Below are 25,479 nucleotides of genomic sequence, written 5' to 3'. Positions count from 1 at the left end.
CTGGAGCCAAGGAGGGTCCATCCACCACTGTGGAGTCTGAAGGTATCACCACGGAGGGTCCATCCACCACTGTGGAGTCTGAAGGTATCACCACGGAGGGTCCATCCACCACTGTGGAGTCTGAAGGTATCACCATGGAGGGTCCATCCACCACTGTGGAGTCTGAAGGTATCACCACGGAGGGTCCATCCACCCCTGTGGAGTCTGAAGGTATCACCATGGAGGGACCATCCAGCACTGTGGAGTCTGAAGGTATCACCACGGAGGATTAAACATGATGCCACTTCAGGGGTAGCATGTGACACTCTGGAGTCTTCTTATGCAGTTTACAGGTGGCACTTTGGTGTCTAATACAACTTTATATTCTAAGAGTGTCACTATCAAGTCTATCATGTAATGTACATGTCAATTTGGAGACTAATGGTTCCACTTTGAGGTCTAATGATGCCTCTGCAGGGTTTAATACAACTTTACATCCCCACACTGCCACTGTTAATAGTAATGATGTCATAATGGGGTCTACTGAAGCCTGTTTGGGGTCTAATGATGCCACTTTAAGGCCAGATGATGGCATTTAGGGGGTTAATTTAACTTTACAGTCCAGCCGTCCCACTATCGAGTGTAATGGTGGCATTTTGGGGTCTCATAATGCCTGTTTCTGGTGTCATGATGCTACTTTAGGGTCTCATGATGCCTGTTTGGGGTCTCATGATGGGAGCCCAGCAGTTCCACTATAGAGTGTAATGATACCACTTTGGAGTCTCATGAAGCCTGTTTGCGGTGTCTTTGATGCCACTTTTAGGTCTCATGATGGCACTTTGGGGTATTTGAGGTCTAATAATGGTCTAATGGTCATTAAGGTCTTTGCGGTCTAATGATGCCTCTGCAGGGTTTAGTACAACTCTACATCCCCACACTACCACTGTCAAGTGTAATGATGTCACTTTGGGGTCAGATGATGCCATTTGGGAGTTTAATTTAATGATACAGCTCCACAGTTCCACTATGAAGTATAATAATGCCACCTTGGGATTTAATTAACTCGGGATAAGATGATGCCATTTTGGGGTCTAATAGTTCCATTTAGGATTTATTAATGCTTTACAGATCACCAGTGCCTCTATCAAGTGTAACAATGCATCTTTGAGGTCTACTCATGACTTTTTCTAATCTAATGATGCCACTTTGGAGTTTAATAGAACTGTACAGTCTAACGATGCCTCTCTGGGGTCTAACATCGCTAGTTTTAAATCTACCGATGCCACTTTAGGTTGTTCGAGCCATACTGTGAAATCTACTGGTGCCAGTGATGCAGTAAAAGACAGCAACATTCAAGTGGTTAGTTCCTCATCATCTTTTAGCCCCAAATGATTAGAATGTTTAAAATGTTCCAAGCCACATATTCTGCTGTTTTTTCTTCTTTAAATCCCCTGATTATGTCTGTATATACTGTCTCTCTCTCTCTCTCTCTCTCTCTCTCTCTCTCCTCCGTCCTCAGTCTGTGATCATACCGGTGTATAACGGTGCTAACTGGCTGGATGAATGTCTTCAAGCTGTGTTAGAACAGGACTTCCAGGGCACGCTGGAGATCTCGGTGTTTGATGACGCGAGTACGGTACGTGGATTTTGTTGTCCTTTTCAAACTAAATTGTTTATAGATTTTAATTGAATACGCTTCTTAAAAGTGTTAGATGAATAAAACCCTTAAATAATGCTAATGGTATAATAGCTGGAACTTGTCTGCAGTACGATAAATATGGACTGTAGTAGAATATGAGAAATTCAGAAATGTAATCTATTAATATCAAGTTTAAATTTAGGTGTGTTATTAGTTCTATGCTCACGCCTGTGATGTGTGTTTGGTGAATGAATTTTGTGTATAATAATAATAATAATAGTAGTAATAATAATGCACATTTCTCTTAGGATAACTCCAGAGAGATCGCTGAAAGCTGGAGAGAGAGGCTGAGGATGAGAGGCGTTACCATGGTGATATCAGGCCACAACACAGACCGACCAAGAGGAGGTGTGTGTGTGTGTGTGTGTGTGTGTGTGTGTGTGCGTGTGTGTGTGTGTGTGTGTGTCCGCACTTTAGAACTTAAATGGCTCTCTCTTTGTCCTCAGTTGGATTTGCCAAAAACAAAGCTGTGACTCAAAGTGCTGGACAATACCTCTGCTTCCAGGATGCTGTGAGTTGTGTGTGTGTGTGTTTTGAACTGTGAAGACGTTCTCGTGCTAAAACAGGTGTCTCTTGCAGTTCACAAAGTGTTTGACAAACCTGTCAGGGGAAAAAAAAAACTGTGTGTGTGTGTGTGTGGAGACCAATAGAAAATATTTGTCTGTTTTATGCTGACTCTTGGGAAAGAAATGGCTTGAATCACTGTGATATCCATCACAGATGTTCTACACACACACACACACACACACACTAAAGCTTTCCAATTTCAAGTTCCTAAAATCATGCCAGAAACTATATATCAAGCATTACTTTGGTGTGTGTGTGTGTGTGTGTGTGTGTGTGTGTGTGTGTGTGTGTGTGTGTGTGAAAACAGGGGAAAAGGGAGAGATCGGAAATACGAAACCTGTCTAGGGCACAGAAGCCAAAACACACACACACATACACACACAATCATAAGAAACACCAAGTACTTCAAAACACCCTATTTCCTGTGTGTGTGTGTGTGTGTGTGTGTTGAGTTGTTGACAATTTAGCTTGATTCGTTGAAAAAGAGACAGAAAAAGAGAGAGAAAGTAAGATGCAGATGAGAGAGGAGAAGGAGACAGAAGGATAGAGACACAAGTAGACAGTGTGAGACAGGCAGAGGGACAGACCTATTGAGAAGAGACAGAAAGAGATGAAGATAGCTATTGAAAGAGAGAGAGATATACATGTTCACACTCATTACTTTATAGTTCAGTCTATATGTGTACCTTTATACTCACTATAGTTTATCTGTCACTCTCTAAGTATTGGCACCCACCCCTCGGTCCGCAGTGTAGCAACAAGGTAGGAATGTTTACCAAACTTGAAACTAACGCTGTTTGTGTGTGCAGAGGTTGAGTAAGATGTTGCTGATTGAGTAACACTGAGCTCACTGCTGCATCTGCTTCTCTTCACCCAGCTCCACATTTGCTCCAGTTATGAGTCACGCCGTTCCACACTGCCAGGCTCAGGATGGAGAGAGGAGAAACGTTCTCACGATTCATTTTCACAAGCCGTTTGGTCACATCGATAAAGTGCCATCCGGGAGCCGGCCGACATGGTCTTAAGTAGCAGATGCAGCGCGAACTTGTTCAGCACTGGCGTTCTCCATCATGCACGCACCTGAAACCATCATTGACTTATTATTTTATTGCAGGCCTGTTGCATCTTGTCCAAATATTTTACCCACAGAGTCAGCAAGGGTTCTGTTACTCCACTGGGACACTCTGACCACCAGATGGACCTTGTCACGCCAAGCATGTTGGACTTTCCTACTAGACCATAGTAGAAGTTTTTGCAGGAGGTTTTTTTATGCAAGGTTAAGGGGTGGTGGAAGGTCAGGTTAAAAAAAGCTGGTTAAAAAAATGCACCTTTTGCGAACATATCAGTAAGGAAAGTGGAAACATTAAGAAAGATAGAATTCAGCCTCTAGAATGAAGACAAGCTTTACACGGTTTGTCCTGAGAGCCTAACTTAACCTCAGTTTTATTAAAGAACTTGCAACACAGCTAGGTTCCTTGGGGAGCTTTGATGAGGATTAGTTTTACTTTTGTATGGAACACAACATGATTCTGTGTTTCTCAATCCTGGTCTTGGCACTTTCCTCCATCTAACCCACTTAGTTCAACCTAGTCCAGGTTTGTTAATTAGCTGATAAAGATAAGTGAGAGGAATTATCACATTTAGCATGATTGATTTGTACCATACCCAGGAATGACTGCTCTACCCCCCCGAGAGTCAGCTTCCAGACTCTTTTCTGTTTTGGCACGTAGGTGGTGGAACGAACTTCCTCTAGATGTCCGTACAGCAGAGACGCTGACTATCTTTAAACAACTCAAGACGTATCTGTTTCTGCAGTACTTGGACTAACACCCCCCCCCCCAAAAAAAATAACCTGTTGTGTTTGACTAATGGCACTTAGTTATTAGCCTAGTTAACCCAGGTTAAGTATGTATCCAATAATGTAAACTTTAAAGCACTTTTTGTAAGTTGCTCTGGATAAGAGCATCTGCTAAATGCCTAAATGTAAATGTAAGAGAACAAATGGACGAGAAAGTCAGTATGCAGGCTATGCCAAATGTTAATGTTTCTGAAAAAGTGTCAACAGCAACACTCTTGTCTGCCTTCCTAAGCAGCAGCAGTACACTTTTGTTTTCAACTACGATTGGCTTTCACATCTGATTCAATCTGTCCATGAGTACGTTATACCATGCTCGAGAACACCTTTTCCAACAGACTAAGGCATGTTTTACGAACCAGACTTTGTGTTCAAGTGTTCTTGCTCCCGGATCCGTAATGTTAAAATGCCCTTAGATAAGTTGGATCACAGGAAAAAAAAATGTGCAGGCCATTGTTTCTTCAGGATTAAGATTGAGAATCACTCCTCTAGATCTTCTGAGCTATTCGTCTTTTTGATGGTACAATGCTTTAAGAGGTCTGTGGTGGTTAAGGCAGCTAAATCTCTAGGTTGCTGATCAGAGGATTAGGGGTTTGAGCCCCAACAATGCCAGGTTGCGTGCCCTTTGTCAAGGCCCTTAACCCTATGCCCATATGGAAAACCCTGGAGATGCAGGGCATCCTCAGTCCTGTCCCAGTCCTTGAGAAGTGGGTGGATTGTGGCAGGAAGGGCGCCGGGCGTAAATCCTGTACCAATAACTTTTGGACTGAATGATTAAATGTGGGGACCCTAAAAAAGGGAAAAGTCCCAAGATGATGATAGTCCAATCCTCTGGTTTGTTTTTCCATTCAGGAATTTTAATAGTTCTGTAAAAAACTCCACAACAGGAGGCTATTCTGTTTATGGAAAAAGTTCTTTAGAAAATCTGCAATCAGTGACCAACCAAAGATGACCTGACACTTCTCCTGCTTCATTAACCTTTTTAGGCATGCAAAAACCATTACTAGTTTCATACTAGATCTTGTACTTGGAAAGTATTGGAACCTAGATCTGATATTCTCCATCCCTGCCCCCCTTTTCTTATATTGGTAAGCAATGGGTGGCAGACTGGATGGAGTTACACAAACTTTTGCCTCTGGAATGGGAATTGGGATCAAGTCTGCTGTTCTGTTGGATCAGGTTGTAAAAAAAATGTAAGGGCCACTGTCAGCAAAGTATTGCAATTTTCTGAAATACCCTCCAGAGAGACAGGTGTGGACTATACCCAATCCTTAAAGGAATATTAAAACAGACATAATGGGTGGTCTTTTTGCTATATTAGCCCATAAGGGAGCATCTTCCAGTTGTCCACATCTATCCCAGCGTTTCAGTTTTAATCAAATTGACTAGGTTTAGGTGACATGACAGCTTAGTGCTTAGAACTGTCGTCTCGTACCTCCCGGGGTGGGGGTTCAAATCTTGTCTGCTGTGCCATTTGAGTAGAGTTTTCTTGTTCTTCCGTGCTTGGTGGGTTCCCCCACGTACTCCAGTTTTTTCCTACAGTGCAAAAATATGCGGTGTAGGCTGTTTGGTGTTTCATGCTTGCCTCTTGTGTGTAATCGAGCGTGTGGGGGTGGGTGCTCTCTGCCTTGAGCCCTGACCAACTTGCCCACAACATAATTGGCAACACAACACGAAAGGTCAAGTCCATGCGATCATATGCTATGAACATGGATCCATGCTCATGGTTAAGCGTGAATATTGATGTCTGGTGCGAAAGAGATGTTGTCCACCAGGATTAGACATTGAAATTGCTTCTTGTTATCTCTCTGTTGTTATAAGTCCCCAGTATTTAATGCAACACAACACACTTGCTACAGTGTACCTAGGCCACCAATGTAGATAGTTTACAATATGTCGGATTTGCGATTCCAGTGTGAACAGAGCTGAAATCCCTCTCATTGCTTTAAAGTAACAGGTCAATGAAATTGTATTTACTGTATAAATTGCTTTTAACAATGGTCATTGTCTCAAAGCAGCTTTACAGAATCAAAAGAAAATTATGGAAATGTGTATAAATCATGATGCTCAGATTGTCCCTGATGAGTCAGCCGAGGGGGGACGGCTGGAAGGAAAACCTCCCTGAGATAGCAATAGAAAGAACTCTTGAGAGGAATCAGACTCAACAGGGGGCCCATGCGAGTGATAACGGATAGCAAGAATTGTGGATGGTCAGTCCTAAATATCTGATTTGTGAAACAAATTGGAGACCTCTTCCTTCTGGCATACCTTCTGCAAGTGATAAATGACCCTGAGACCTCCGGTAGTACCAGCCGTACCTTTACACATTTACTGCGATCCTAGTGTTAGGGATGTGGACCTGTTTCGGTTTAATGAACAAATCCTTGTTTGACCTTCTTGTGCAATGCACATGGGTACGCAGTTTGTTTTCTTTGTTAGCGTAATGGTTCTTGTCAATGGGTGACGTGTTGTCCATCTTTCACTTGTTTCTCTTCGGGCTAAATCTCCCAGTGAGGCACTTATTGGGTCTGTTTCAAGCACAAGCAGGAACCAGATGTCATGGCAGCCTTCACTGGATGTAGGTTTATAATAATGTGTGTATTATTACGGATCTTAAGCTGGAGCATGTGACAGTGTTTATGGTTAACTCGGGGGTCAGTGGTTGAGGACGATTTATTGTTAATGTAGTAACTATACCCTAACCGCACTTTCTATTTGAGTGGTTATGTTGCTCTTTCCCAGTTTTATAGTTTGCTATTTTTTTTATAGCATAAGATCATATTTAGTTTAGTTTTTTTTTCACTTCCTTTTTGACTGTGTGTTTGTGAAACAGAGAGAAATTGGGAAAAAAAAGCTGATGTGTATGTGTGAGTCATGAAGCAGCTGACATGCTGAAGCAGATGTCCAAAGTGTGGTTGTCTTCTTGAATTGGTTCAGCCTTGTTGTTTTAAGTGTCTGGGCTTTAGATGAGTGAGCAAATGTCATGACCTATGACCTCTTTAACAGCTCCCAGACACAACATGCACATACATGCGCTTTCTGTTTTTGACTGCTATTGGTTGCTGATCCTAGTGACTTGAAGTTGCAGATTTACTCTGCTTCAGGGAAAAACTGTGAAGGTGAAGTTCATAACATATATTCGGAGGGGAAGGGTTAATAGTAGCGTTGACTTAACTTTAAGTCTAAATAAATTTATCTACAGTATATAAGAGGTGTAACCTGTTTGTAACTAATATAAGAGGCAGGTAGTTAATTCTATTTCTTGTGTACAAACCACTTAAATGTTTTTTATACTGGATGTCCAGCTCTCCTAGATCGCTCTATTGGGTAAATGGATAATGTATGTGTTTTGCAGGATGACATCATGATGTCCCAGAGAGTGAGACTGCAGTATGAGGCTGCTGTCCTGAACCCCAGTACCGTAAGTTGATGATTATACAGTATACACATGGACAGACATCACTGCTAGATAGGCGAGTCCAAGTCAAGTTACTATTCCAAACTTCTGACTAAATTACTGAACACACTATAGTTGGTTTACATGATAACACACGTTCACTCCTATACAGAGTGTTATAATGCCTGTAGACCTTTATTGAGTCTGTGTGATACCTTTGTAATGGTTGGAAGAGGTGATTAGTTGGTTGTTGGTTAGATGGAAATGCAGCTGGACTTCCGGATGGATGGATTGGTGGATGGATGGCGACATTAACGGGGGGGTTTGGATGGATGGACAGACAGATGAACCAATGGACGGATGGATCGACAGTTTTATTCATGATCTGGCTAATGGATAAGTTAATGCATGGGTGGAGAAATAGATGGACAAATTCATGGATAAGTGGGTCAAAGTACCAGTCAGAGGTTTAAACAAATCATTTAATGAATAAAAATACTTTTAGAAAGGAAAAAATGAAGAATAAAACCGTCACCTTGGGTAGCATTTCTGAACGTTTTTGTCTTCTCTCTCAGACACATGTAGGCACTGAAGGAAGCTATAGGAACCATGTTCATTCTCACAGGTTCTACATGGTTAATTCATGGTGTGTTAATGATCCAGCACTCTGATGTTAGTGGAAGTTTATTAGGTTTAAGCTAAAGTTAACTTCTCTTCATGTGTGTCTCCACATCCCTGCCGCGTCAGCAGTGTGGCTCGATGAAAACCCCTCAGTTCTGTGCAGTGTCTGGGATCTGGGGATCTTGCTGTGGTTTAGGTTTTTTTATAGTGCTCATTACCACCTCCAGCTGTAACCCCATCAATTAAGAGGAAATCAGCGTGAAGAGAGAGGAATAACCAGCGACTGCCTTCCTCTCATATTGCAGTACACAAGTTCTGGTTCCAAAGAGTGCAAGAACAGAGAACGCCTAATATGCAACAGGCTTTGGTTCCTCAGTGGGCCAGTTCGGAGATACAAAGCTTTTGTCTGTACAGAAGCATTAAAAGTCCAGATTAAATGTATGTAATTAGGGTTAATACAAGCTGACATAACTTTGTCATTGAGCACAATATAAAAGGAAGAAACTTGTAGGAATATGAGTATGATCTTTAGCCTCAGTACATGAACTCAAAACTCAAGTAAAAGTACTCACCTAAAAACATACTCCAGTACAAGCAGAATTTCCACTATTTTTCTTACTCAAGTACAAGTAGGTGAAATGTTCTAAAAATGTAGCCTAAAAACAAAAGTAATAATACTTCACAAAGAAACAGATTTTTCTAGATATCCAACTGGCCGAGGTATTAGTCTAGTATTTTGAACACAACTGAAGTCGTCACTGTTGATACTGTGGATCTTTAAGTCTAGTAGAGATTTTAACACGTCAGTTGTTAAACTAGCTAGTCGCTACCATTGCTACTCTGTATAACTCAACATGGCCAAACCGCAAGCATGTAGAATCCGATAAGGTTAGGTGATGTGCCAAAACTTTTGAAATTGGTTTTGGTGTGAAACACAAAACTTTTTTGCTTAATAATTTAGCTATTCAGCCAGTCTGTTTCTAATTATCTTAACAAGTGCGCCTGTTCGGGACGCTTGAAGAAGGAGCCAGAATAATCAACGGTCCAGAGACCAAGTCGGTGGAATGGTTGCCCAGGTAACCGTCAATCAGCGCTGGAGCTGATTGACGGTGGAGCGCTTTTACAATCACCAGTAAACTAGGATCGGTGGACTTGTTTCGTGGTGTGTGTGACGGTGTGAACATTTTCGTTTAAATCAGGAAATCAACGCACTTTTATGTGATCGTCATCTGAAAAGTCTCTGTTTAAAATCCATTAACAGATCAAGTAAAGATCAGGTGCACGAAAGAAAACAATACATAAGTACCTCTGGTATGTGAAGAAGCTTAACCTCGGGGGAAGGGGGAGTCTGATGTCGTCTGATGTGTGTGTGTGTGTGTGTGTGTGTGTGTGTGGTAGATTGTTGGCTGTCGTGTAAGACGTATTCCAGAAGGTTCCACTGAGCGTTACACCAGGTGGATCAACACACTCAGTCCAGAGCAGCTACTTACACAGGTAAAGCACACACACACACACACACACACACACACACACACACACACACACACACACACACACACTAAACTGTTAAACACACATTTTTTACTGACAGATTTATGCAATAAAAAATATTGAGTCAAAGGAGAAAAATGTCTTTTTTATAATACATTTATAATAAACCAAAACACACACACACACACACACACACACTGTGTGACTGTCGAGTGGGTGTTGTGTGATTTACAGCTAGTTACCGTAAGGAAGTGCTGACAGTCACCCTACATCTTCCTTTGCCGTATTCGAGTGTGTTTGCATCCGGACGTGTGCTATAACGTACGTACGTGTGTGTGTGTGTGTGTGTGTGTGTGTGTGTGTGTGTCTGCGTGCATGTGTGTCAGGAAAAGGGTGCGGCATGTTATGGTTTGAGAGGTCGCGTGCCATCGGGTCAAAGGTCATCAAAAACAGGACGTGTATCTGGAGACGGCAGTTTCCACAGACACACACACACACACACACACACACACACACACACAATCAGAGCAGTGGAATCTGGTTGAGAGGGGACTATAGGTCAGAGATCAGTGGAACTGTTCCAGACTTGTTCCAAACACTTTCACTTTGTTTGTAATAATTTTGTAATGGATGTAAAGTTGTTTTTCAAGTTTGGAAGCCCAGACAGAGAGCTGTGTCTAAAATGGGAGTCTGAGATGAACTAAAACTTGCCACTCGCGCCATCGCTCTCTCTCTCGCTCTCTCTCACTCTCGCATTCTCTCTCTCTCTCGCTCTCTCTCTCTCTCGCTCTCTCTCTCTCTCGCGCTCTCTGTCTCTCACTCTCGCTCTCACTCTCGCTTTCTCTCTCTCTCTCTCTCTCTCTCTCGCTCTCTCTCACTCTCGCTTTTTCTCTCTCTCTCGCTTTCTCGCTCTCACTCTCGCTTTCTCTCTCTCTCTCTCTCTCTCTCTCTCTCTCTCTCTCGTGCTCTCTGTCTCTCTCGCTCTCTCTCTCTCTCTCTCGCTCTCTCGCTCTCTCTCTCTCTCTCTCTCTCTCTCGCGCTCTCTCTCTCTCTCTCGCTCTCTCTCGCGCTCTCTGTCTCTCGCTTTCTCTCTCTCTCTCTCTCTCTCTCTCTCTCTCGCGCTCTCTGTCTCTCTCGTGCTCTCTGTCTCTCACTCTCGCTCTCTCTCTCTCGCTCTCACTCTCGCTCTCGCTTTCTCTTTGGCCTTCGCTCTCGCTCGTGTTCCAGCGACTCAGAGGTCCTGAAAACAGCTGTTGAGTTCAGCGGGTCGATAAGGATTGAACTCTGAGGGTTTTATCACACACTTCATTAGACATTTCTTATGAATGTGGTGTGTGAGACGAGCGGCAGCATGACCGGAATTCAGGTCAGAATCTAGGGTTCTGACCCTCAGACACACAGACGTGCACGTGACACAGCCTGCAGCAAACTGCAAGAACCATCCGAGAGAGAGAGAGAGAGAGAGACTAATGAACTGCAGGCTTTATACTGTATGTTGTGTCCGGGACCAAGCAGTAAAAAAAATATATATATAATAATAATTTATAAACAGCTTAAAGGTGTTTAACAAACATAAAATACAGTGAAATCAAATCAAAAAGGTAACTTCTATCATTGGACCACAATAAGATCAACTGAACATACAGCAACTCAAGACTAAAGAAAAAAACCTGACCGACTTTAAGAAACACACGGAGGGTGTGTGTGTGTGTGTGTGTGTGTGTGTGTGTGTATAGACGAAGCTAACCTTACTAAATAAACGGGACGGGAAACATTACCGCGAAATATGAACTCAATACAAGGAAACGAGTTAAACAGTGAAGTATTTGCAAACAGAATTCGACCCACAAATCATATTTAAATAAAAATAAGAACTAAGAACTAAGTTTTTAACTTCAATCAGTCCGATAGACTCTAGTGATGGAAAGTTTGGATCATTTTAGTGACTCGCTTCTTTAAATCTCGTTCATCAAAATCATCAAATCTTTTTTAAGTCATTTAGTTCACTCCGTTCTTTTGATCAGAAATGAAATAAAATGTTACATTATTAATAAACAGACCCCCAACACGTCTACATACGTCTCGTGCTTGTGAGTCACATTAAAGACTTAAAAGGGACGAATCGTTTATGAACAATCCATCACTAGTAGACTCCTCTCCCCGCCACGTCCTCCGGCTTGCTTCATGAGAAACCTTCACAACTTCTTCTTCAACTATAATAAAACAAATGATTAATTCAACAAACATAAGACACAATGCCATAATAATAATAATAATTGTTTAATTAATATTTCGTGAGGTTATTTAAATTGTATTATTTTAAAATTCTATATTTATACCATATAGGTTTACCATTTCCAAAAATGGTTTGGGTAAAACAAAAAGACTTAATTATTGACATATTGTTACTTGTGTGGTATAAATAAAACCAAAAAAATATATAACACTAGCAATATAATCTTACGGTGTTTCCATTTGATCCTACACCTGGATCACATCTGGATTTATAGATCCTGTCCTATTCCTGTCTGCAGAATCTCATAACCTCTGTCAGCTTGGTCTCTATGGAGGCCCAAGGGCACCTCAAGGACATGTAAGCACTTGTGGCACGTGAGGTAGGACACATTTACAAGTGGTCGAGAGCATTCTTGCCAAGATAAGAAGAAAAAAAAAAGAAACCTCCCGTTTTTCTAGTCCGCAAATTGTCTGATGCACAAGAACATCATTTTAAATGTGCCATACAATCACATTTAGATTGTTATATTTTTTAGAGGTATCTTAATGATTGGAACATTTAATTCATAGGCTAAAGAGATACTTTTAGCCAGTTAATCCCACTTATAGGTATAAAAAAACTCTGATGCTTGCATGTGTTCTGCTTCAGAACAGTTAACAGATTGCTCTTAGATGCTTTGGCCATCCAGAGTGTGGACAGAGAGCACAGCGTGTTTAGAGATCGCACAGATCCGATGAGACGGATGAACAGATGCTATGCCATTTCGGATTGTCACAAGCGCACTGAAACACATTATTATGAAAACCACTATCCAGTTCAACTGTTACACAAAACCTCAGCTTTATAACGTTCAAGATGGGTGACAGAGGTTATGCCCTCACCCCATGTGCCATCAAAGCACTTTTTTGTTCATTTCTTTCAATTTCTGTGTGTCCCTCAACTTACACAGCACTCTGACATTTGACCTGTAATGGCGGTGCTCGCACTCTGGAAAAACACATGATCACCTTGTTTAAGTTGACTACAAATTATTTAAATTCTGCTTCCTCTTCATACTCTCAATTCTTGTGTCTGATTTGTAAACGCACAACATGCTCCTGTCTTTACATTATGTTTAGGGGCGTTGCCTATGGTAATTGCTCCAAATCAGACATAGCCCTCCAATATAAGATCAAGTGGGATTCGCCGTTTGGGTCACCAGGGTAAAAGCACATTGGGATGATAAAAAACATTTGGTGCATCTACCAAAATGTAATTTACATTGCCTTTTTTTTTTTCTCTTAACAGGAAAAAATTTAAGCGGAATTTAAGAGAACTTTAATGAGCCGCATAAGCCTTGATTGGATTTTTAATAATCAACTCTCCTGAGCTGAACTTCTGCATGCTATTCTTCAATACCAAAATTTTTCTAGTGATTCTGACAAACCTTCTAAAACAATAAATCTGCCCTGGAAATAATCTTGGTTTCCTCCAGATGTAATTCTTGGCACTCAGGCCTGATCCTGATCTTGAGGAATTAGCCGGCGTTTCGATGGAGATCCACAGGACCTTCGCGGCAGGTTCTCCACCACTGTTTTTTAACTTTGTGCAAAGTCTCAATAAGTTGCTCAGATGAACAGTGATGTATTGGGCAAGGACGTGTCCAACATTTTAACTCTGTCCTTTTCCTGATTAAAAACAGTTTTGGATGTCAATAGGGTGTGTTTACACATTCCATCATTCCATCCCTCCACCCAACACACACACACACACTCAGGCAGTGTTTCCAGAGGTCAACAGCTTTCACCCATCAGCAGTTTCAAAACTACAGGGCTACGTTAATAAAACCTCAATCGTTGCAGTCTTTTGACTTTTTTTTTACTTTTTCCGACTTGTTTTTGACTTGCTCTAAAATTAAACTCTTAATCCTCTGCTCCATCTTTCATACTTGCATGATTCTTCTTAAATGAAATCCTGAAGACACATTTGGTTTTGGCAGAAGGCTAAAACCTGCCTACACACATGCAGATTCACATGTGGTGAGAAATACGATACGCCGTATGCCTGTAATAAGCTGAATTGCACAGTGGTCAACATTCATCTGAAAAATATTAGTTATGGATATTTTATGGCTCGGAGTATTAGTCATCGCTTCATATCTTACGCAAGCTTTGTGTGTCTAGAGGATATTTCACTTGTGTGTAAGAGAAAATTTATATGACTTTCAGGTCTATACCTCTCACGGACCAACGGTCGTCATGCCAACGTGGTTTTGCTCTCGCCACTGGTTCCAGAAAGTCGGACCTTTTGATGAAGGAGGCAAGGTGAGTCTGAGGTTTTGAAGACTTACTGTAACTCTGACTCAGGATCGCCTCACACACTGATAACTTTCATGCAAACCTCAAAATCGTATGTGCGAAAGACACAAGACGCACCACTTTCTGGCCCCATGATAGTGAGCTCCACAGCATCTTGCGTGCGACCTCGGGCAGGAATTCAGCACCGATGATTGTGAAAACCAGTGTGTGTGAGACGGAATTTCTCAAATGAACACATACGATATGAATTCGTCACTGGGTGGTGGCTGAACGTTTGGCTCCGGTCAAGCCTCGCTGAAATCAGCGCAAGATGAAAGACACAGCAGTTGAGATAGCATCTATATCCTGAAGCCAGTCCATGATTACAGCAGTACAAAGAGTGAAAAAATAACTTTTTACACTGATAAAACGAGCAGGAAATATTTACATTGGTTTAATATTTCATCTCCGGATTAAAACATGGTAGAGCAAAATAGGCGCACACATGTTTCGGGACAGTAAAGTTCAACTTCGAACATTCATGCAGCATTTTGGACTGAGCACCAAGTTAGGGCGTACGTTAATGGTACCAGCCTAAAAAAAATAAGGGTTTATAGTTTAGGGTCTAAACTATATGGTCCATGGAACAAATCTAAGCTACAAACCCCTACAGTTTGCTACACTCCATGTCTGAGCCATATACAGTATTTAGTGATACAGTTTTGTCTTTTGTCATTGACCTTATTTTAATTACATATTTTTACAGATGTGATTTTTTTTCCAAACTGCAGTGATCTGTCCCAAACGTTGATAAATGTCCTGCCAAACTCCCTAGGATTTCCTACGGTCTTGAGATCCTTCTGGTTATTTTGGGAATGACGGAAAGCCCCCTCTGTGTGTTTTACACATTAGAGTAAATTGACCTTCAGCTTGGCATGTACTTCAATCTGGGCATATAAACTTGCTCATCATGCCAGCTGCTGGTGAAAGAAAGTGTTTTACTTCATTCGACTTGACTTCAGCATTAACCACATTATTTCATGCTCCTCCTCCCAGATAAAGCGGCAAGAAGCTGATCCGTTTCGTCCATAGTCCACTTACACCTGAGACCAATTAAAGCAAAACCCCAGACTTGTGGTTTTCTAGACGGCCCTCCCATTCCAAAAACAGCTTCTCCCTTGACGGACCGTATCGAATTCTTAATGCGAATGCCTTGAAGAGTGACACTGCATCGACCAATCGCAGCTTATTTTCCATGCTCAAGCACCTCCCGTTCTCTTTCCCTTTCCTTCAGGGAGTTCCAGAGGATTTGCTGTGGTTCTACCAGAGTCTTCGTCGGGGTGGGGCAGTCATCCGAGTGGACGAGTGTCTACTGATTTATCGCTACCATGAGCACGCAGCAACGCATTCTGTACTAGAGTAAGTGCGTGCACACACACACACACACACACACACACACACACACACACAGCTAAATGGAGCTTGACACTAAGACCAAATGCCTTCGCAAGGAGACATTTAAACCCTCGGCCATGACCTCAACTGGAAAAGGTTCACGGTCTAGAGGCTTCTATTTTTCTGCCCTCCTCCTCAGGGAATGTCTGACACTCGCCAACTGGTAGGTTGCGAATTAAAGTCCTAGGACTAGCAGGCAGCCGCTGTGTGCACCTCAGGCAAAGCCTGCAACCTTTTATAAGCCATGCTGAATATCAGTATGGGACAAGTTGTCAGTTTAATAGTGCTGTCCGCAACTAAAGCTCATATCTGGGATTTTCCAGCATTATAACTGTAAGAAACAAAAAAAGGAATCCAACCAACATGGAGTTCCTCCTTAGAATGATGTCCTGAACCCTAAGTGACAACATATCAACAGTAAATAACACACTACTCTATGTTTAACTGAGACGTGAGTAGTACAATTTAATGTAAACCAATCAGCGAAAACAGATGATTAAAGTCGGTTAAACCCATAACACTTGACACAACAAAGCGGTCACTCATCACTAATTTCAGCTGTCCTTTATCCTGAAGGGAAAAAAAAAGTGCAGACCGCGGAGACTCCTTCTATACACCAATCCTCATAATGTTAACACCCCACCGGGTGATTTAAATTGACTGGACTGAAGGCCAGCCTGTCTGGTCCGATCCTAAAGATAAGCCAGTGAGGCACAAGTCACTAAAAAAAAAAGTCAATGCTGGCTATGATAGGAAGGCACCGGACACCACTGCCCACTGTCCATTCGACCCAGTAGGCAAAGGGCTAAACCAGCCTCCAGACTGGCCAGATCCCAATCCGATGAAGCCCCCTTGGGATCCGCCTGACAAACAAGTCCCCACCCTAACGTTCCAGTGCCAGACACCATAGCACACCCCAGAGGTCCAGTGGAGCCACACCCGAGCGACCAGAGCTGCCCCGATGGCACAAGATTTAGGCAGTTTAAATATTAAGGGATTTAATGTTATGACTGTTTGGTGTACATGTTACATAAACACCTCCTTCCTGATGAGTTCCGATTTATTAGTTGCATAACATCATGGTACTCAGCTTCACCTCATCCACATACCACATGTTCTCTCTCTTTCTCTCGGTCTCTATATTTCTCATTTTGGTACAACAGCAAGGTTTTCACGCTGATTATTAATGAACCGTAGTGCATCCAAGTTTCAGAACCTGAAAAACGATCCCTGTATGAGAGAGAGAGGAAACGAAGGAAGAGAAAGTAAAAGTCTGGTCCTGCATGATGAGTCACTAATGCTGGACAGAAACAAACACTTTTACAATCAGTTGTATTGTTCTCTCTGTGTGTGTGTGTGTGTTCAAATAGAGAGCATAAAGCATCTGTTTCTCTGCAGATGATTAGGTTTAACTGATGCCATATGCTTCCTTTTATGTTCTTGCAACAAACTAATTAAACTTAAGTCAGTAAGGATGCAATAAAAGGGGGGGGGGGGAGCAAGGAACCCAGTAATCAGACTTCAGTTCAGTTGACGTGTCAATAATCAGCTTATTGCAATCGCGATACTGACATATCTTTATCATATCACGTCTTTTTAGGAGGGTGGGTAGTATTTCAGTTCCTTCAGACAGCCCTTGTCTTAGCTTCCAAATTTAAAAGAAAAAGAATGAATCAACTTATAATCTTTGTTGGAGATCCCTGATACATAGGATGTAGGACCAACTCCAGCTTTTTTTGTTTTTGTTTTTTATAAAATGATTATATAGAAGGTGGTGATTAAAAAAATTCTGATTTTCAGTATTACCCACTCACTCACAGTGTCGCGCAGGGCTGGAGTCTATCCAAGGAGACCTGGGGCAGGAAGCAGGGTACACCCTGGATGGGGTGCCAATCCATTGCAGGGCACAAACACACACACACACACGTGTACATATATGCTCCATAACTACTAAGTTCTAAGTATTATTATGAAGTACTACAATGTTTTTTTTTTTCTTGTGTACCTCAATAGCAGATAGATCAATAGATTTAAATTCAAAAACTGACCTTTTTGATAATTTGACAGGAAATTCAAGAAATTTTTTGTGTATCGAGATCATAAACCGTAATCAGTCATAAGGAACTATACCATTCTTGTTTTGTTTTTTTTTTGTTAGGTTTTTTTTTTATTTTGGAATACCAGGAATCTTCTTGGCATGACTGGAATCTTTACTCCTACATGCAGAATCTGTGGCATTTGGAGGACAAGTGTTAAAAATCCCCCCCGTGATGTAGGTGTGTGTGTGCACGAGTGTGTGTGTGTGCTCATGTAGTCCTGTTGCGCTCTGTTCCAAGGTCTGATGACTCTGTTGGATGAAAGAATTGCGTAAAGGAAGTTGTGCGCTTCTTTAAATAACCTGGATGAGAGATCCTCCTTTTCCTTCTCTCCGTTATTTCCTTCTCTCTTTATCTTCCTCTCTGAGTCTGAGTGCACTTAGTGTCCTGTCGTGAGTCCGACTGAGGTTCGATTAGCTATGCGTTTATCTGTAAGGTAGATTTCCGTTGTAGAAGATCTGGTGGGGTAAAATTGGAACATCCAACATACGATTTCACTCGTACAGAGTAATACAGTAAAAACACATTACGTTATCTAACATTATAACACTTTACAATATAATTGAATGGATTTTAAAAGGTAAACACATTTGACTCCCTACCCTCAGCTTGTTATGTGTAAATTTAGTGCTGTCAATCAAGTACTTGACTTATGAACGTGCAATGTTGAAGTAAATAAATGGTTAGAGGAAACATTAACATTTAACTAATTTTAAATTAAAATATCTCGAATGGGACCGGCACTGCATGCAGCGCCTGGGTAGTATGAGGGGATTGGATCTTCATATCCGAAAATCAATAACCCAGAACCTTAGCCGCCTAAGCCACCACTCCCATGTCTTACATTTAATGTATTATTGTAAAAATAGGTAGCTCGAGGATACAACTTTGGTTTCACCCAAAATTACTTCTAGAAGCTTTTCATAAAGAAACTTACAGCTCAGCACACCTGGTGATGTTTCCCCGGTCATCTTATTATCTGCGCTAAACGGGGTAACCTTGGGTCAAACTTGTTCATATAATTAATTTGCGTAAAATAAATAGTGATGCGTTAAAATTTCTAGATTAATCACATGCAATAATGGTTAAATATTTACATCTCTAATGTAAATGCACATTAAAAACATAACAGAATTTTAAGATATGTTTAGTGTGGTTTTAAAATAAAGAAAAAAATCCGACAGCTACCACCCAGGGAGGGTCTGGGCTAACACAACCTTCTTCCGACACGTGAAGCCTCCGAATACATCTTTTCGAACTGTTGCTAAAACACCATTAGGCAACGGCGTAACACACGCGGAGAACAGCACTACCTGATTCCTTGGCTTGTGTCGCTATGATTGACAATATGGAGTGTGAAGTGTGTCTATGCCATTCCTCCCTTCCCGAGAGAACATGGCCAAACTGCTCTCTCCTGACTACAGACGGCTATAGCGACACCCGGGAATCGTCCCGAGACTTGTGATCTCGGGACGATAATGTCAAGCACTTTATACTGTACCATTCAGGGAGTCCAAAGTTGTTTTCGTTTTTTTAAAGATTTATTTTTTTAACCAAACCAGCAGCACCCCTGCTGCTTGAAGTGCGTAACGTTAGGTATATAACATCAAATAGAAACAACGTCTTGCAGTGCAAATTTAAAACTGTAAGGAAAAAATCCCTATGTGTAAGAGAATTCTTGTAAACTCCATTTTTTTAAAAGCTTCCATGATGACAGTAGTGTAACTAGTGAAAAACTAGCCTGCGACAGTGAGAGCGACTTCTGGCAATCCACAACCATGACTCTGATGATCAGTCAAAACACAAAGGAAAATGTTATCTATAAGAAAAGCTTTCATACAGTAAGAATTTTAGTAATAAGTTTACTCTCAGCTAATTTTTTTGCTATCTAGGTGCACACTGTACCAACCACTAATTAACGCCCTCATGCTGTTGACATTTCAGAGTAGATTGCTGCAATAGTTCTGGTTTATGTGCAGGGAAACCATCTGGAATCTCCGAGTGGCCTTTTTGGAGGAGAGAGTGCTGGGACAATGGGACTCTTTCACCATATGGAATGCTGGGAAACAGGGACGGAAGCTGTACCGCAGCCTGACCTCCACCAATCAGAAGAAGGTGCACTAATCACAGGTTTATATTAATGTGCTTGTTTTGATACACAAGCGTTTCTATAATGAGAGTTTATTTACAGGGTTATGTACAGCAGACACCTGTGATGATTGATGCCATTACGTGCAACTTAAATTATATGTTTGTTATTTGTTATTTGTTTTTTTTCCGCATGTGCAAAGCTACAGGTCTTACTTTCTACCTCTCTCTTAAAGTAACTGGTGCGAGGCCGATCAATATTACCTAACAGCATATATTCAGCTGAACCTACCAGCCAGCCAGCAGTAACCTCCTGTGTTATTGGCAGCTCGTTATGTAAAAGTTAACGGTGGATGATTGCGGTGAAGACGTCTTTTTATCCTGTGAATCTGTATATTGCTAAGACTGTATAAGTGATCAGAACAACTGAACCTGTGTTCGTACATCTGTGGGAGTTTCATTTAACTGAGTGTTTTCAGATTGTTGCTAATGTGTGTAAGAGTTTCCGTGTTTAGTTTCAGTTATTAGTACAGCAGCTGCGATTGTGTTTACATAGACTTGGGTTCGGTGATAATTATGAGGACCTTGTGAACTAATTTAAACTCACACACACACACACACACACACACAAGTTGGCTGGCTTACATGTCTAGAAGTATCAAGAAGTATGTTTGTGTGTGTGTGTGTGTGTGTGTGTCTTTATAAGGTCCTCATAATTATTGAATTACGTGGTGTGTGTGCGCGCACCTGTGTCAAGTGAAGGTGTGCAGGTGAAGAAGTGTGTGTGTCTGTGTGTGTTTTTACAAGGTCCTCATAATTATTGAATTACCTGATGTGTGTGTGTGTGTGTGTGTGTGTTCGTGCATCTGTGTCACTTTATAAGGTCCTCATAATTATTCAAGTGTGTGTGTCTGTCTTTTAATGAGGTCCCCATGATTATTGAAGTACCTGGTGTGTGTGTGTGTGTGTGTGTTTGTGTGTGTGTGCATCTGTGTCACTTTATAAGGTCCTCATAATTATTAAAGTGTGTGTCTCTGTCTTTTAATGAGGTCCCCATGATTATTGAAGTACCTGGTGTGTGTGTGTGTGTGTGTGTGTGTGTTCATGCATCTGTGTCACTTTATAAGGTCCTCATAATTATTAAAGTGTGTGTCTCTGTCTTTTAATGAGGTCCCCATGATTATTGAAGTACCTGGTGTGTGTGTGTGTGTGTGTGTGTGTGGCAGGTGAAGGCATTCTGCGATGTAGACGAGAACAAAATTAAAAAGGGCTTCTACACGTACGAGGAGTCAAAGGTAACATCACACTCTGTCTCTGTGAGTCGCGTCAATCGACTCGTGTTATTCTGTAATTATAGATAAATATTTCTAACTGTAGAAGTTAAGATGAGATTGTCTTTGTCCTATTAACCCAATAAAGACGTGTTCATGTGTTATTTTCCTACAGGATCGTCCCAAACCCAGAATACCTGTCCTGCACTACAGGGACGCATCGCCTCCGTTTATACTGTGTGTAAAACTGGTGAGTACCGTGTGTGTGTGTGTGTGTGTGCTGGTACATTTATCTGTCTGTTAGTTATCAGCCATGTTGTTGTTCCTCACAGGCCTGCAGTCCACATAATAATGGTATTATTACAGTTAGGGAGAGTCACATGCACAGAGCCTGGACAGACAGGAAATGAGTGAAGACCAACATAACACACACACACACACACACACACACACACACACACACACACACACACACACATCAAGTCTTCTCTTCGTTATAAGGAAATAATATTTTTCATAATGTGGACGAGACAAAAGTCCATAGAAATACTATAAAGGACACAAAGTGATAATTACATTACTGTGGCACACACACACACACACACACACACACACATTTGTCAGGTTTTTGGTAGGAAAAATATTCTCATAAGCACACAAAATTTCCTACAGTATTCTATTTATTATGAGGACCTTACAAAATCATATAAACACACACACACACACACTCTTGTCAGGTATGATATTCATTATGAGGACCTTACAAATTCATTTAAACACACACACACACACACACACTTGTCAGGTATGATATTCATTATGAGGACCTTACAAAATCATATAAACACACACACACACACACACACACACTTGTCAGGTATGATATTCATTATGAGGACCTTACAAAATCATATAAACACACACACACACACACACACACACTTGTCAGGTATGATATTCATTATGAGGACCTTACAAAATCATATAAACACACATATACACACACACACACACACTTGTCAGGTATAATATTCATTATGAGGACCTTACAAAATCAGATAAACACACACACACACACACACACTTGTAAGGTATGAGATTCATTATGAGGACCTTACAAAACCATATAAACACACACACACACACACACACACACACACTCAGTTGTTTCAGACTGACTGTGAATGATGCTAACGAGGTTCCTGTGTTACTGAACCATGTACTGTACACACACTTGGATCATTTTAGTGACTCAGTTCTTTGAATCTCGTTTATCAAAATAAACGAATCTTTTTTGAGTCATTTAGTTCATTTCGGTCTTTTGATCAGAAATAAAATAAAATGTTGCATTTTCGATAAACAGACCCCCAACACGTCCACATACACACATTTTGTCTCTAGTTCCAGTAATGATAATATTACAATACAGCTAAAGACATGTTATAACCAACAGAATGAGCGGCTCACCTCTCATATCTTCTGGTCCGAGTCGTTCATTCTTTTAAATCTGTTGCACTGCATAGTGTGTGTATGGGAGTCACGTGACAAGGGAACGAACGACTCGGGACCGAAGACTCGAAGGTAACGACTCATTTCTGTTTCCTGTTTATAACATACGGAGGTTTAGTGATTCTTTGCGCAGTAGAAAATGAACAAATCACTTTTAGAGACTACATAATAGTCATGTTATAGGATCGTTCAAAAAGCACGAATCGTTCATGAACGAGCCATCACTATGACACACACACTCACACACACACACACACACACACACACACAGTCACTCTCTATCTCTCAGATGATTCAAGATTCAAAGGTGCTTTATTGGCATGACAAATATTTACATCCGTCTCTCTCTCTCTGTGTGTGTGTGTGTGTGTGTGTGTAGGATATGAGCGGCGGTGTGTTCGAGGAGACTCTGCTCTCTCTCTCTCTGACGGAGGGACTTCATTACTACCACTTTAACTGACTGATGGAGGGACGATGGAGAGAGACGTGTGTGTGTGTGTGTGTGTGTGTGAGTGTGAGTGAACTCAGTGTTACTGTATGTACCTGATAAGTGCAGTGATTAGGGAGCTCCTCTGATTGGTCAGCGTGCTTTTATTGTTTACTTTTCTCTAAACCACGAAACACTCATTCATCCTGTTATCTGTGTGTGTGTGTGTGTGTGTGTGTGTGTGTGTGTGTGTGTGAGAGAGATAGAGGGTGTTGAAAGACAGAAGTGTGGCCTTCATGGGCAGGAGACAGACAGAGGAATTTGTGTGTTGTGTTAAGACATTATCTGAGGTCAACAGCCATGTTCCTCCCTCTGTGTGTGTGTGTGTGTGTGTGTGTGTGTGTGTGTGTGTGTGTGTGCACAAATAATATAACTTTTCCGTGTTAATCAAGCTAAAATAATATTCCTTCAATTGAAATAATGTACAATTACTCAACAGAATATAATGCACAGGTTATTGTGTGTGTGTGTGTGTGTGTGTGTGTGTGCGCGTGCGTGTGCACACAGCCGCGTGTGTGTTTTCTGTTTGCTCTTTGCAGCATTTCACTAAATTGTGTCATGTGGTGGAATGTGGCGACTTGGTTACTGGGTTGCTCTTTTTGCGCCATTTTCTCACGGGAAAAATGCAGCGCCACCTGCTCCTGAGCTTCCCAACACACACACACACACACACACACACACACACAGAGTGGTCAGGCATTATCGAATTAAAACATGGAAGCAGACCAAACCCACTCTCCTGTAATGTTCGAGTCCATCACACACACACACACACACACACACACACACAATTATTTATTACTTCTTTTTAAACATGTTCACATGTGCTTGTTTGTTTGGGTTTGTCTAGGAGATATTTTTTAATCCATTAAAAGTTATATCTTTTATAAGTGTACAGTAATGTTTACTTATTTACTGTAATTATTGTCTTTGTTCCGATATTTATAATAAAAGTATTTCATTATACTTTTAGAAAATCCAAATAACCAAGTATTAAGTATCTGTTTCATATACTAGCTGTTTAGATAGTAGATTGAGGGCGTTCAAGTCAAACCGGGATTTTCCGTTATGCAGAATAACACAGTCCTGAGAGTAAACACACCCTTTATGTCTCCATATAATCCCCTGATACACTGATGCACTGATCCCAGTGTGTCACATCAAGGTAGAAGGTTTTCTCACTACGTCGAAGCCATGCTTTACATCTGAAACGCTGGCCTTCCAGGAACTCCCTTATTGACCCGAACATGTGGAAATATCTTGGAGCGAGGTCAGGACTGTAGGAGGAATGTGGCAATGACTCACAACCGAATTCCCGTCGTCTGCACGCGGAGTCGGTGAATAAGTGTGGCTACAGTTGACAAGAAGTCTGTTGGTTTTCGAGAAACACTCGCTGAATGTTCACGGAAACGACTGCAGTGGGCTCCGAGCCACCTCGGCCGAGATCGCGACGTACGACCTTCTTTAAACGTTCTAAGAGATTCATCATGGTGCCGTGCTAAAAGTCTTCTGTAAATGTCATTCACTTTCACGCCTTTATTGATCAGAAATGTCCTGGTTTGACTTGAACGCCCCCTGTATGTACTTGTCTTTGCCTATCAGGTATTATTTCATCTCTATTTTTATATAAAACCATGTTTTTTTCCTCCTTAACCAACTATTTAAAAAAAAAATCCATTAATTTATCCCATTATTATTTATTTCCATTATCTTTACTGCCTGTGCTGTGTAGGGGGCATGGAGCCAATCCCAGGAAACGGGACTGAAGGTGGGGTACATCATGGGTGGGGTGCGAATCAACACAGCACACACCCAATCATACACCACAAGCGATTTGGAATCAACCCCCTGTATGTGCCTTTGGACTGTGGGAGGAAACCGGAGTACTCAGAGGAAACCCGCCAAGAACGGGGACAACAAAAACAAATAGGGTTATTTATGAGTGCAGCACTCTGAAGGGCAAAACAATAGGTCCGTTTTAAAGAAACCGTTTTAACATAGACTTGTTCAAATCACTCAAACAAATCCTGTTATAAAATAATAAATACACAAGAGAATGGTGAGATTTTCAGGCTGAAACATCTCACATAAACAAAGAACAAAGAAGTAAAGAGCATATTAAACGCAATCAAGGAACGTATCTGAGAGACGTGTAGGATATGCTTGCTGTATTAAATGGTGCTGAGATGTAGAAACCAAGAAACTTATGCAAAAATTATACAAATGTCTGATAATACACTGTTTTTGCTCAGTACAGATTTGGTAAATAAATGAAACGAGTTGTCATGAAATGATTGCAGTCTCATCATTTCATCGTTCTGGTTCATCACCAAGTTCAGTCCGGACACTCCACAAACTTAACACGTCATGCCTTCTTGGAGCCGGCGTTATGGATCTCACAGGGCCACTGTCATGCTGGATAAGGGCTTGGACTTTATAGTTCCAGTGAGAG

The 25,479-nt window shown here is 41.3% G+C and overlaps 1 protein-coding gene across 4 annotated transcripts; it reads left to right on the top strand.

Moving 5' to 3' along the window:
* Positions 1 to 24,002, top strand: b3gntl1 (UDP-GlcNAc:betaGal beta-1,3-N-acetylglucosaminyltransferase-like 1). 4 transcript variants are annotated; one of them, XM_053477325.1, is made up of 13 exons: positions 1 to 252; positions 1,271 to 1,338; positions 1,499 to 1,615; positions 1,927 to 2,026; positions 2,125 to 2,189; positions 7,456 to 7,521; positions 9,517 to 9,612; positions 14,053 to 14,148; positions 15,416 to 15,540; positions 19,652 to 19,787; positions 20,987 to 21,055; positions 21,207 to 21,281; positions 22,920 to 24,002. In XM_053477325.1, exons 1-13 carry the CDS (start codon positions 135 to 137, stop codon positions 22,998 to 23,000), a joined length of 1,212 nt encoding a protein of 403 aa, XP_053333300.1. In that variant the 5' UTR covers positions 1 to 134; the 3' UTR covers positions 23,001 to 24,002. The 4 variants fall into 4 exon arrangements, with proteins under 4 accessions (XP_053333300.1, XP_053333299.1, XP_053333298.1 ...); XM_053477324.1 differs by having other exon boundaries at positions 39 to 168; XM_053477323.1 differs by having other exon boundaries at positions 39 to 210.
* The last annotated feature ends 1,477 nt before the right edge of the window (positions 24,003 to 25,479 follow it).

This window comes from Clarias gariepinus, chromosome 18, assembly GCF_024256425.1.
Source record: "Clarias gariepinus isolate MV-2021 ecotype Netherlands chromosome 18, CGAR_prim_01v2, whole genome shotgun sequence".
Lineage (NCBI taxonomy): Eukaryota > Metazoa > Chordata > Actinopteri > Siluriformes > Clariidae > Clarias > Clarias gariepinus.
This window is presented reverse-complemented; position numbering and strand designations above follow the sequence as displayed.